This window comes from Sitodiplosis mosellana, unplaced genomic scaffold, assembly GCF_009176505.1.
Source record: "Sitodiplosis mosellana isolate CC-2019 unplaced genomic scaffold, AAFC_SMos_1.0 Smas_scaffold_6226, whole genome shotgun sequence".
NCBI lineage: Eukaryota > Metazoa > Arthropoda > Insecta > Diptera > Cecidomyiidae > Sitodiplosis > Sitodiplosis mosellana.
Genome location: NW_022601467.1, coordinates 11972776 through 11985635, shown reverse-complemented (window position 1 = coordinate 11985635; position 12860 = coordinate 11972776). Strand labels below are relative to the sequence as shown.

Here is a 12860-nt window from a genome sequence, read left to right as displayed (position 1 = left end):
TGTTTGAATTCGCCAAATAGTCACACGTATTCATTTGTACCGACACATACACATACAAATGCATAGTGCACACACGCACACACGGCCATACACATGTTTCGCTCTATTGTTTCAACGTAGTATGCACAGCAGCCATATTCGTTTTTTTTCTCTCTTCTAGTGTTTGCTCAGGTGACGCGTATCAATGCAGACACACAGACACAACGGTGTGTGCGTGTGCTTTCCTAAAATTGACTATGAGACATGTGTTCGGTTATTGAGTTTTATGAAACTGTCAATAGCATGCCAGCACATACAATTGCAGAAAAACCGATGTATGCGACTACCCCTCAGCGAATCAGACTGACATTGATTGCACACCGAAACCCAAAGACATATTCGAAATACATGAATTGTTCGATCGCTGAACGCACACTCACATACAATTTTGACAGATAAACGTCTTTTTTGCCTCTTCCGATGCAAAAACTGCTATGCAAACGCTTTTGTCGTCGTTTTTTTGTGGGAAAAGCAAGGACGTCACAGAAGAAGAAAAAAAAACGATAGACTTTTTCAATAGCAAAATTGTTCATTAAAACTTTGCAATAAATATTCAGTGGTCAATTTATCGTTATCATAAAAAGCCAACCACACGCGTTGGTTTCGACGGTTGGTTTCATAAGTGAAAATAACCCAAAAAAAGAGAAGAGTATCGTTTACTAGAAGAAATTTGCAGTTCCATTATTCAACGAGAAAAAAAAAATTCCTCAGTTGTTGGAAGAAAGAGAGAGAGAACGATCGAGGGAGAGAGAGAAATTTTTGTGCTCTTCTTTTTCTCACCATTTTTGTGTTTTTAAATATTTCTTTACGTTTTATAATTTTGGTTGTGTTTGCGTATATTGTGATTTTCACATACATAACGACATTGTCATTAGTATATCAAATTGACAGAAGATACGTTGCCATTGCGGTTATAGCCAACGAAAGTGGCATTCCGACCTGTTCATCGGAATTACAATACTAAATTATCTTTCTCCTGGGGTTTGTGTGATGGTCGAATAAATGACAGAAATTTGCAAAAAAAAAAAAAATTATTGCTTGTGATGATGGTGTGCATAAAGCAGCGCAGTACGGATGGTGCCATCCCAATTCACGTGCACCTGGTGCTTCCCAATCAAAATGACTTCGACGGAAGTCACACTTGTTCGATGTATCAAGAGTTTGTTTGCTTGAACATATTTTTTTTTAAATCAGAATCGTGTAATTTAACGAGCATTTTCTCGAGATTTGATATGAAAACAAAGAAGAAAAAAAACGAACAAGTGTGAAGTCGAGTTGTGTTTTTCATTCATTTGCTAGAAGCTAAATAATTTTTGTATTGAATCGGTTTTCGATTGGTGTATCATCATTGTCTTGCGCAATTTTTATTTAAAATAATCAACACAAATAATTATTTGTTCATTTACAGTGGATAATAGGCAGTGAAACATGACGAACGCTTCATCATTGAATATGTCTGTTGAGGACATGATCAAACACTATCAACGCAGCATAGACAAGTCTGAATCCGACCCAAAAAGGGTAAAATGGTTTATTATTTTTTCGAAGTGAGAAAACAAAAATGCCCATTGAGTCCGATATTTTTGGTTTCTATTTTGAACTAACATGTGTTGTTTTATCTGGAATGATGCACAATTCTATCAAACAATGAAACTAAACAAAAACAAAAACAAAGTACTCGTATTCGATATTCGATATGACTCATAGAATGCATTTGACCTGAACTGGAACTAAATTGGTCTGATTCACGTGTTTCATTTAATCTAGATACTGCATTGCATTGGCAAATTGAATCGGATGAATGTTACAGTACAGCATTTACAGAGTACTGGCATTGGTCGAACGGTAAATGGTTTGCGCAAAGATGATGGTGAAGTTGGATTGGCAGCCAAAGCGCTCATTTCAAAATGGAAACAAATGGTGGCGAGTGAAAATAGCGAGGAGGAAAAGGCTCAAGAAGAATATGGCTATGAAGATGACGAATCAAACAATTTGCAGACAGACTCTATAAGCAATAACGACAGAAAGTCACATAAGACTCATGAACATAAAAGCAGTAGCAGTAATAGTAGTCATCATCATCATCATCATCACCATCATCACCGCGAACAGCAGGAACATCTCTCACCCGACAAATTGATTGAAAACCACACTCATCAACGCAAAGTAAATAGAATGCTTGATTATTTTTTTTTATCAATATTGAAATATTTGTTATTCATCCCAATGAGGGATGGTCTATTTATTCTATGACTTCTTCGAATGCTAATGCCAAATGATATTTCTTTTATTACCGTCGAGCAGTATTCATCAGACGATATTCAAGAGCACTCAGCACATTCAAGACATAAGCTTAAGTCACACTCATACAATGACGGAAGCGGTGGCAGTAGCTCAAAAAAACGCGAACATGAGCAGGAAAGTAGTGGTGCTGTTGCCGATCACGATCGGCATAAAAGTAGTTCGAAGCATAGTAAAGAAGATCGTCATCATCGACCGAGGTACACCATACAAAGCAATTGTATGTTTTTAATTTTAAACCACTAACATACATCCGTTTTTTTGTTGTTGCATGCAGCAAACATGATTCACAGCATGATGGTGATGAAATTAGTGATAAAAAGCATAAAAACTCGAGCAAAGATCATAGCAAGCACAAAGACCATCATAAGCAACTCTCGAGTACAACTGAAAAGACTCATTCGTCGAGCAAACATAAACGATCCCGAGAGCCTGACCCTACGTCCAGTTCATCAAAGAAGCAAAAGTGTGATGAAAATTCATCCAGAAGCGATAAAGAGAAGTCTTCAAAAACGAAATTTAAAGGAATTGAAATCGACCATTCAGAGGGAACTAGTTTTGCCGATGCATTAGGTATGTATGGAATAATTTAGGGCTAATTTGTCACGCACCCTGAAAATCAGTAGGAAAAGTGTAGAATTTGTATGAGTCGATACGCGAGTCTTTCATATTAATTTTCGAAACACCGAACACAATAATTTTGAAATGTCAGTTGCTCGCAGTTGAAGCGTAGGTTTGCCAAACAATTTCGATGCAATTCCGATTTCTATGAGCTTGTGCGTGGGTCTACATAGGAAGGAACTATGTGCATTTTCTCTAGGCTCGCGATGACAAACAAGTCACTCAAAAATGACGCTAATGCCAATTGATTCAATCTATTTACATATCCATAATCTACTTTTAGGAATGTTAGCTGTGCCCATATCGGCGCAATCATCGAAGGCCTCAACATCATCAGCTTCAACAAGTGGAAAAGCATCCAGCAAAACGGTTAGCCCATCGTCCAGCCACAGTAAGAGCAAGGTCAAGGACAAGGAAAAAACGTCGAAATCGAAACCATCAACCAGTTCAACGGCAACACCGTCACTGCTATTGAAGAAACCGAAATTACCTCCGCTTGAAGATCTAGTAAAAGATTTACCGCCCCCAGTTGAGTGCATTATACCAAACGATTATAAACCGTCGCCGGTCAATCACATGGTCATGGATTGTTTATTCAAAGGACCAAAGTCCCAACAGATGGCTATACTCAACGAAACCGATGCCCTATGCGCAAGCACAACATCGAAAAATCAGCGCACCAAAGTGTATTCGGGTGTTAAATCGGGTGTACCGCAACAAGTTCCATCGCTGCACGAATTGTGCTTACGTTTTCTACAGAAAAATATTGACGGATTGGAGTATACGGGCGGTGTTCCATTTGACATATTGAAGCCCGTTCTCGAACGAGCAACACCTGAACAATTGAGCTCATTCGAACATTACAATCCATATCTAATGGATGATTCCGATTGTCTGTGGCAACAGCATTGCCAACGAAAGTTCAAGGCACATAGACGATTAGAGATGGAAACTTGGCGTGAAATGTTCTATCGATGCATGACCGAACAGGATGCGCTACTGGATCGGTTAACGAAAAATATAAAGGAATCACAATCGGTGGCCATTCCAGTACGCCAGACAAAACTGGCTTATGTTGACAGCATGGTGAAACCACCGCGTAGTGTGATTAAGAAGCAAAATCAGTTTGGCACCCATACAAAATTGATAGCAACACCAGCGGCACGAGTTGATGCCCTCAGTTCGGTAGCAACGAATATTACCAAAATTGGAGACACACGACTGAAAACATTGGCATCCATACGGGACACAGCCCAAGCACAACCATCAAATGGAATCATTAGGCCAAAGAAAGCTCCACTCATGGCCAAAACACTTCAACTCATGAAAGGCAGATTCAAGCGATAAACAGCAAAATTTGAAATTTATCAATTTTAATTTATTTGTTTGTGTTATTATTTCTTTTTTTCCCTCCCCCTTCCTTTTGTATGTGAAACCTGTTTCTTACATATACCTTTTTTTCTTAAACTCATTATTAAATTTAAAGAAAAATAAATAAAATACGGAACAATAAATTGATTTAGAAAGAAATTTTGGCGTTCTTTCTTGCGTTATCAGTTCAAGTTTCCCATTTAAAAAGAAAATCCACATCAAAATTGTGCTCAAAATGTTCTACATATGACTCACACCAACTTCACATTGAATTTGGGTTCATTATTGGATTGAGTCAGAAATCCGCACCAAAAACTCCATACAAAACAAGCACATTTTTTATATGACTGACAATTAAGATATTTGATGTATTGCTATGGTTTTGCCGTTGTAATGGTCATGCATTACCTATTGTCATGATAATTATCGATAAAGAGAATATTTTGTTATCTTCATTTGAAGCGAGCAATCTAAGACTAAGACACATCATGGTCGCAAAAAAAATCTTGAATGGAAATACGTCAATTTTCGTATTTGTCAATCACAATGAAAATGTGCTCATTTTGTATGGTGTTTTTGGTATGGAACGCTGATTCAAACCAAAAGTGAACACAAATTCAATGTGAAGTTGGTGTGAGCCATACTAAATTTTTTCCTGGTGGCCAATGCAATTTTTCATATAATCTTGAGTCGATTTTTCGCGTTATTTCAGTAGAAATTGAATTCAGTAGTAATCAATCAATCAAGTCTTTTGATAGGTGTCATATAATGTGTACTTTTTCACCTCTTTTTTCATTCATAAACTCACCCAGAGTGTGCCTTTCATCCACATCGTATTAAAAGTATTGGATTTTCTTTTTCAGCATTCCGAACTAATTTTAAAAGCTACAAAACATGGTAAAATATATGCAATAAACAGAAGTAAGCGATTTGTTTTCTAATTTGAATTTATTGATTCGTTTGTGTTTGTTGAAATGAATTTCGATGTTTGAACAAAATGTTGATGGTACACGTTTGCGAGTTTCAAGAACTTCCGATGCACGAAATCGTATCGTCAAAGTTAAAAAATACTTTGAGCGCTCGCTTGCAACCCGTATCATTTGAGATCAATAATTTATTACTATTACTATTTGATGACGTTGATGTTGATGTGCTAGCCGTTGGGGTTTGTGAACTTGAATTGGAACTAGAAATAGAATTTAGAGTAAATGGCGATAAGTGGATCATCCATAATAGCCATTTGTATGGCGCAAAAACAAAAAATGCAATTAGATAAATGGGTGTGCGTGCTTACGAGCTTTGTGCAATTTTGTTGACTGAGTAAACGCGTACGGAGCCATCGGCACAGCAGGATGCCAATTTTGAGCTGCTTGAATTCCATACAATATTATTTACATCGGCCGAATGATCCTTGAGTTCGTTAAGTTGTGAACCGGCGGCCAAATCGAATATACGAATTTTCGATTCTTCGCCACCAGCTGCCAAATATCGGCCATCTGGACTAAAGCTAACACAGTGCACTGGTAAGTGGCAATCGATGAAAACCCGTAACAGTTTCCCACTCGTTACATCCCACAAACGAACCGTTAAATCCGTCGAACCAGTCGCAATATAATTCCCGTTCGGATGAAATGCGATCGCGTCCACATCCTGTGTATGTCCTACATATGTTTGAAGCGGATGCTCTCGATCCGTACTCCATAACCTGGCTGTTAAATCTCTTGATCCGGTGGCTAAATACAGTCCCGTTGAACTCTCGGCTAAACACCAAATTGGGTAATTGTGACCACTACATTCAAACGGTACAAATGTGACATGTTAGTGAAATGAACCGAAAGTAAAGCGTTTGATTTTGCATCGAATATATAAATACGCTAAATATGAATTACCGATAGACGGCGCCGCAACGATAGTCGACCGCTTTCCACGCTCGCATCGTATTGTCTTTCGATACGCTAAAAATGAGTGGATTGTATCTCGAAAACAGAATATCCGTCACACCCTTGTTATGACCACGCAATGCAACAACACCACCATCCGCACTACAGACCAAGTAGAAACAAAGTTTACAATGAGTTCGCCATTCTATAAAGTTTGCTAATAAATTCAATCGATTCTTCATTTGATCACAATTGATACTCACAAAATGTTATCCTCATGTCGTTGCTGCATGAATTCCTGCCTTTGTTTCCTTTTGCTTTTCCGACGCGATCCAGTGGCCCCCATACCATCCATGCATGGTGACTTCGTTCTTTGTCGAGCAAACAAACCCATGACCGGTGTTCGTTTTCTTCGTTGTACGTTCGATGTATCGTCGTCACTGTCAATATCCGATGATGATGACGATGATGTTTCACAATTCTCGAGGCACCAGTCGCACAATCGGTTCGAGAATGGACTGAATGGTTTTCTACCGCGCATTTTACTTTGATTTAATTGCCACAATTTGATTGTAGATTCATCGAAACCGCACACCAAATGGCATTCATCTTTGTCCATATCGCAACAACTGAGCTGATGATCGGCATTGAGCACATTGAACACTCGCATCGGCAGCTCCAGCTTGCGCGATCGAATCACCGACGCTCGGATATTTTGTAAATATTTATTTTGTACTACGCTAAAGCTTTTCCGATCGGGCGCAACCGATGGAAGGCAATCGGCTAACGATGATGTTGGAAACGAATCGGCTCGATTCGCTGTGCTCGTATCACCGCTTAAACTTGATATCGATTTATTCATTCCATTCACCGTCCTAATTTCTGATTCAACTTTAGCAATCAGATTCCTAATTTCGCTATGCGAATTATTTAATCGACAATTTGTGTCACGGAAATCGAACTCTTCGCCGTCGCTATGCGCATGTAGATCGCTTCCATTATTCTCAATACCATTGTTTGATACATCATTTGTGTCAATGTCATTAATATCATCCATATCTTCATCGCTGTCGTGCTCCAATTCATTGAGATACTCGCGAATTTCCAGCGAAAACCAGTTTTGCAGAATGTGCAAAATGATAACGTGGCCACTTTTTGCTAAAAAATGTTTCATGGCGTACAACGCCTGGAGGGATAGAACCATTTCATATTTGGCTGAGCGAAAATTTCGCGCAATGTCAATCGAACTGATTTCATCGATACGAAGGCACAGTGACAATGAGCTGACTAACTCCTTAAAATAGTCGCTAATATCATTGGAATTCAGTTCAATATCACTTTTACGAGCGGTCGCCGATGATTTTGTTCGCATCGTATCGTTGGCATCTTCGCTGGCGAATATAATCTGTGTGGTTGATGACGTTGGTGGAGGACTAGTGATATCTTTGTGTTGTGAGTCTGGTTGCTGTTGTTGCTGCTGCTGTTGTTGTTGTTCGGTTTGGGTTTGGTTTGCATGCGGTTGACCATTCACTTCACTCACAACCGGACTGTATAAATTATCTACTGGACCAATGAGATGTGCATATTTCCGTAGAAATTCAGCAGCCGGTCGTGAGTCTCGGCCCTTAATCATTTCTATATAAATATGGCACAGCAACGGCCATAATAACGTTTGCAATTCAGCTTTCACCGCAGGTACTGTTTGTGATTGAATAAATTTATGGAATCTGGAAACGTACATCAAGTTAGAAATGAGTTAGTGGTGCCGGTTAGATTTTGGCGGCGATTTTGAGAGTAGTATAGATTTCTTTTTTCTCTCTCTCTCTTTTGCGCGCAAGACAATTAGCATTGAAATTCAAAAACCGAATACAAATAGATGAGGCTTACTTGGAAAACTGAAGCTCAACCGTTGATTGATTATTGCTTAGGCATAACACATTCGAATACAAAATCGAATTCACTTTAGCAACATCATCGTCCATCATCATCATAACATCGTATTGATCCATGGTTTGTGTCAGAGCTAAGTCCGATTTCCGAAATTTTTCATTCATCTGCGCACCGGCGAGGCGAAACCAAACAAACAAACAAAAAAGAAGATAACAAATTTTGTGTTAACAAACGCAACCCGTGCAATGTTTTATGTTTGTCGTTCAGAGAGAATAGAGAGCTGAATGCGTTGAGGTTAGGTCGTGCGTCGAAACATAAACTGACCATTGAATGTGGCCAAATATGCGTTAAATCGATCGTATTTACGCTTACCGAATAGTTTTTCTGCTTTAAATACGTTCCTAATGTCGATCTTATAATATCGTTTTTGGATTTTCGGCTTTTGCTTGCACTATTGTTTGTCGTTCGTTTTGATGTCTCAGCCATTCTTCTATCATTTCCACCGTAAAATACAAAAAGTTTTCCAACGAAAATCACTTGAAATGCTTTCTAACCCCTATCTACAATATAAATTAATTGTTTTTTGTGTAATTTTTGATACGAAATTCTACAGCCGTTTCCACTTTTGCGAATGCATCATTTTTACGATTCCAAAAAGTCTTTCACACACAGTATATATATTTTATACCGCTGTGTTTGCAGGCAGAATACAATTTTGACAGTTAAACCAAACATTGACATCGCAACGATACTGCAGATTTTCGTTTTGCTGTCATTGACCACACTGACTTTAAGCATTCGGCTGGATTTGTCGTCGTTCGTTGTTGTTGTTATTTGTGTGCGTGTGTGTTTATTTGAAAATATCGGTGCTGCAACACACTCTACTTCTATCAACAAGTCAAAACACTTGGCAAGTGCATTTCAGATTCCTTCACAGGGACAACCATTTGGCTCACACATTTAATCCGGGCAGTCGGATCGAATCCGTGTTGTGAACGGTTTTATCACATTTCATTTCGTTGTATTTTATTTAGTTTTAAATAAAAGAAAAATCAAATTGACACTTGATCGAAATAATGTATCTACGTTTAAGAAATTAGCCAAAGCAGATCCACACAAACTAGTTCAGTGCTTATCGAAGCGGATAAGGATTGGTTGTGATTCATGTCAACATAGAAACGATCTACATCCATAACGTCAAATTCAAATTGTTTATTCCATTTTAAATATTGGATTTTCGCATCAAAGCTTACCCAAATCCATACAATGAAGCAAAAGTCATTAAAAGTGTACTTAGATGAGGTGTGCGACATGCTAGACACATACGGCGGCCGAGATAAGGTATTTCATTACTGAATTGCATTCTGCATTTGATAACGCTATTTTTTGCATGTTGTGCATATAATTTGATACATTGTAGAAGCGTGTGTCTGTCTTTCATAATTTTTTGTCGATTAATTTATGTAAACACACACGGTTTGGTTGTACACTTCCGCATACTTTCACTTTTGCCAAACCAGTATTTTACGTTTGAAATTCAAACCGGTCATTAAATTATCCAATTTAAAGCATATTTTAACGAATATGTTAACTTGTTATATTTTTCTGAATTCCATTCAAGGTTATGAAAATTTTATGCTACTCAGCAAAATTGGCGTCCGGCCTGAATTCGGACAAGAATCCAGAATTGTCGAAACGTTTAGCAATAATTAGCAAGAAAATATCGGGCGCTCGAGCCACATTGCGTCTCATCGATGACATTCCAATGTTACAGCATACTCTTGAGTATGGGCTTGGTTCAAAGGTAAGAATCATTCAAAATTAATTGTATGACTTGCAATTGCTATCGATTATACTACTATTAATTGTCGATAAACAACCATATATAAATAATTGTGAGTAATGTTCTTGGAATAGGAATCGGATACGGCGTTATCAATTATTGGGCTTATTACAAATGCAGTCGATCACATTTACTATCCAGTTGAAAAAATATGTTGGCTGGCTGAGCATAAATGTCTCTCGTTAGAAGATCCAGACCGATGGGATACCATTAGCTCGATATTTTGGGTTTCATCAATTTATTTAAATTTAATGAGGTATGTCTGCTTTAATATATTCGTTCACAGCCCATTCATGAAAAAACAATTGGATTTTTTTTTATCACTTTCTATTTTAGGACATGTCGATCAGTTATATTAATGGAACAACACAAGCAATGTTTGAATACGCACGACGCTTCAACTCAGTACGAATTTATTTGTTTTTATTTCAATTTTTTGCGATTCCAAAATTTAACCATTTCTGTATTATTTTCCCTAGGAATGCATTGGCAGCATTGTTGGCAAGACAACGAATGGAATTTATTTCCGTAGTTCGACTGTCGCTTGATTTGACACATGCCGTTAGCACATTGCCCGCAGGATGGTTCTGGGGTGGTAAATTGAAAACGTGGCATGTCGGTGCATTAGGTACCTTATCCGCTGTGATAGGTATTTACCAATATTTTGCCAAGAAAAAACTGAAAAGTAGCTGAAATGTATGCACTCGTTCGCTGGCGAACAAAACTTAAACATTTAACGAAAAATTATTGTATTTGTATGCATGCACCTTGGGCAAATTTTTATTGTTTTTCAAATGGTATTAATATTGTGAGAGTTTTTTACAACCAAAATACTCGAAGCGGTTGATATTTTGACGAATAAATATTATTTTCGATATTTATTAAATGATTTTATAAATGATGACATTTTATTTTAAATCGATGTCACGTCCAGTAAAAAAAATTAACTTTGTTGTGGAAAATTTAATTTTTCATTTTAAAGCCGAAAGTTTTGGCCCGAAACAAAATAGCCATTACCGTCCAATAATTAAATCAATCATCTGTTTACAAAAAAAGAGCAAGGACTTTCTACGGATAAATTATTTTGTTTTTTTTTTCTTTCTTTTTTTTCACGTTTTACAGATTAGATTATATAACGACTTATGTATGATAGTGCGTCAAATGACAATCTTGGAGAAAAATAAAGAAGGACGTGACACATAACTGAACGCTGTAGACTCTACGTATTGAAATCGTACCATCTACTCAGTCACAGTCTTCTTGGATATTTATATACATATTGTTGCAAGGCCTCTTTTTTTTTTCGAAATGGACAAATCTATTGCATCTGGAATGACAATGGCGAAAAAATAAATTTAATTACAGGATCTAATGACTGTTCTACAGCTCGGTGTGTGTATTTTGAACATGGCCCCAAAACCCGTTTGTTACTTCATCGCCCACCTTTCCATTTGGCAGTAACTCTTGAATGAACCAAAATCGTGTCTTCGTATTCTGTCCATAAAAGTATTGCTTGCCGCCAGAAGAAAATGGAAATTGAATTCGGTATACATTGTCCCAGTGACCGTTGGCTGTTTCTTTGCCCATTTTCCCATTGGACAGTATTTCCTGGATGAACCAATACCTGCTCTCTGTATTTTGCGCATAAAAATATTGTTTGCCGCCAACAGAAAATGGGAATTGAACTAGGTATACATTATTCCAATGGCCATTATCTGTTTCGTCGCCAATCTGTCCGTTGGGAAATAATTCCCGGATAAACCAATCCATTGTCTTTGTATTTTGGGCATAGAAATACTGATTGCCGCCAATCGAAAATGGAAATTGAACTCCGTATGTGTTGTCCATAGCTGCTTCTTTGCTTGAATCATGCATAATTTGTTTAGAGCTGTCCATCTTTTGCCTTGACGCCGGTTGATCAACCACTACATAACAGTCTGTTTCCGAATCGTAGCGCCAATTACTTTCGTTATATTCGTACGGACGTTCTCGTGGATTCTTTCGTAACATATTGAACAACAAATCAATCGCCGAACCAAGATTATTACTCTCCATCGCCTTGTATATTGCCCGTAAATTTTCAAAATGAACATGTCCCACGATGTGTTGAAGTGTTTCGTCCAATTCGACAACCGGGCCACCACATCTTTTCTCTGGTCCTTTGACCAAATTGAACGGCATCTCAATGAACATTGCACGAACAAATCGGCCATAATGATCAAGTGCACGCGTTATCAACTGTCGCGATTCTCTGTGCATTTGATTCCATTGATCCGAATCACAAACGTTGAATCGAACATGGTCCAAATCTAGGATAAACCGTTCTAAATCATTCGATACACTTTGCATATACTTGCCACGAGCAAAGTGTGATAATTCCAGGACTCTTATAAATGGAACACGATGTTTGTTACTATGCAAAGCACTGTTGAAGAATCGTCGAAGTGTTTTTGCCGGTATGACGTGATAGTTGTGCGGATTTATTTCATGATTGTTGAATGTAATAGGCACAGTTAGAAAATCGATGTTTCGATATAAATTCGGATCTGATATTCCCGGCACAAACGCCACACAATCTCTAGATGTGTCGTATTTTTTACCGTGAATCGCCGCCACAAAGAAATAACACAGAAAAATCGCGATTTTCCAAATCATTTCGCTATTGTTTCTATTCTAGAACTTAGTAGGATTCTATTGCGTTTTTATCGTTGATTTTACGTGTCAAATGTAAGACTGATTCTATGAAAATATTTACAAAGCCTTCTTAAATCACAGGCACAGTTTACTACTATCTTGACGGTAAATTTATCAATTTTTTCGGCGGAATTGGTAACTGCTTTGGGAATATCTGTAGTGGAATGGTCCGATACACATTTCTTATCAGTCGAATGCCGATAACTATGAATGACGTCACA

At 37.8% G+C, this 12860-nt stretch overlaps 3 protein-coding genes across 6 annotated transcripts; 2 read left to right on the top strand and 1 right to left on the bottom strand.

The window, feature by feature from the left end:
- Positions 1 to 339: 339 nt before the first annotated feature.
- Positions 340 to 4491, top strand: LOC129578009 (transcription elongation factor B polypeptide 3). Of its 3 annotated transcripts, none has more exons than XM_055466033.1 (6): positions 340 to 1020; positions 1448 to 1560; positions 1807 to 2205; positions 2344 to 2540; positions 2618 to 2913; positions 3245 to 4491. In XM_055466033.1, the coding sequence occupies exons 2-6, from the start codon at positions 1468 to 1470 to the stop codon at positions 4306 to 4308; spliced, it is 2049 nt and encodes a 682-aa protein (XP_055322008.1). In that variant the 5' UTR covers positions 340 to 1020; positions 1448 to 1467; the 3' UTR covers positions 4309 to 4491. The 3 variants fall into 3 exon arrangements, with proteins under 3 accessions (XP_055322008.1, XP_055322009.1, XP_055322011.1); XM_055466034.1 differs by having other exon boundaries at positions 362 to 648; XM_055466036.1 differs by having other exon boundaries at positions 455 to 1560.
- A 770-nt stretch (positions 4492 to 5261) lies between these two features.
- Positions 5262 to 8883, bottom strand: LOC129578004 (uncharacterized). Its single transcript, XM_055466027.1, has 6 exons — positions 8475 to 8883; positions 8100 to 8266; positions 6476 to 7939; positions 6222 to 6374; positions 5627 to 6121; positions 5262 to 5518 (listed from the first exon to the last, which is right to left on the bottom strand). Exons 1-6 carry the CDS (start codon positions 8586 to 8588, stop codon positions 5356 to 5358), a joined length of 2556 nt encoding a protein of 851 aa, XP_055322002.1. The 5' UTR covers positions 8589 to 8883; the 3' UTR covers positions 5262 to 5355.
- LOC129578007 (peroxisomal membrane protein 11C) lies at positions 8882 to 11194 on the top strand. Of its 2 annotated transcripts, XM_055466031.1 has the most exons (6): positions 8939 to 9443; positions 9724 to 9906; positions 10020 to 10201; positions 10282 to 10350; positions 10425 to 10594; positions 11068 to 11194. In XM_055466031.1, the coding sequence occupies exons 1-6, from the start codon at positions 9369 to 9371 to the stop codon at positions 11070 to 11072; spliced, it is 684 nt and encodes a 227-aa protein (XP_055322006.1). In that variant the 5' UTR covers positions 8939 to 9368; the 3' UTR covers positions 11073 to 11194. The 2 variants fall into 2 exon arrangements, with proteins under 2 accessions (XP_055322005.1, XP_055322006.1); XM_055466030.1 differs by lacking the exon at positions 11068 to 11194 and having other exon boundaries at positions 8882 to 9443; positions 10425 to 10842.
- Positions 11195 to 12860: the final 1666 nt, after the last annotated feature.

Coding starts and splice junctions, on each gene's coding strand:
- LOC129578004 (XM_055466027.1), bottom strand. CDS start 8,588: ATGGCTGAGACATCAAAACGAACGACAAACAATAGTGCAAGCAAAAGC. Junction 7,940..8,099: donor GTTGAGCTTCAGTTTTCCAA/GTAAGCCTCATC, acceptor GTACGTTTCCAG/ATTCCATAAATTTATTCAAT. Junction 5,519..5,626: donor AACAAAATTGCACAAAGCTC/GTAAGCACGCAC, acceptor TTCTATTTCTAG/TTCCAATTCAAGTTCACAAA.
- LOC129578007 (XM_055466030.1), top strand. CDS start 9,369: ATGAAGCAAAAGTCATTAAAAGTGTACTTAGATGAGGTGTGCGACATG. Junction 9,444..9,723: donor CATACGGCGGCCGAGATAAG/GTATTTCATTAC, acceptor ATTCCATTCAAG/GTTATGAAAATTTTATGCTA. Junction 10,202..10,281: donor ATTTATTTAAATTTAATGAG/GTATGTCTGCTT, acceptor TTTCTATTTTAG/GACATGTCGATCAGTTATAT.
- LOC129578009 (XM_055466033.1), top strand. CDS start 1,468: ATGACGAACGCTTCATCATTGAATATGTCTGTTGAGGACATGATCAAA. Junction 1,561..1,806: donor CTGAATCCGACCCAAAAAGG/GTAAAATGGTTT, acceptor CATTTAATCTAG/ATACTGCATTGCATTGGCAA. Junction 2,541..2,617: donor GATCGTCATCATCGACCGAG/GTACACCATACA, acceptor TGTTGCATGCAG/CAAACATGATTCACAGCATG.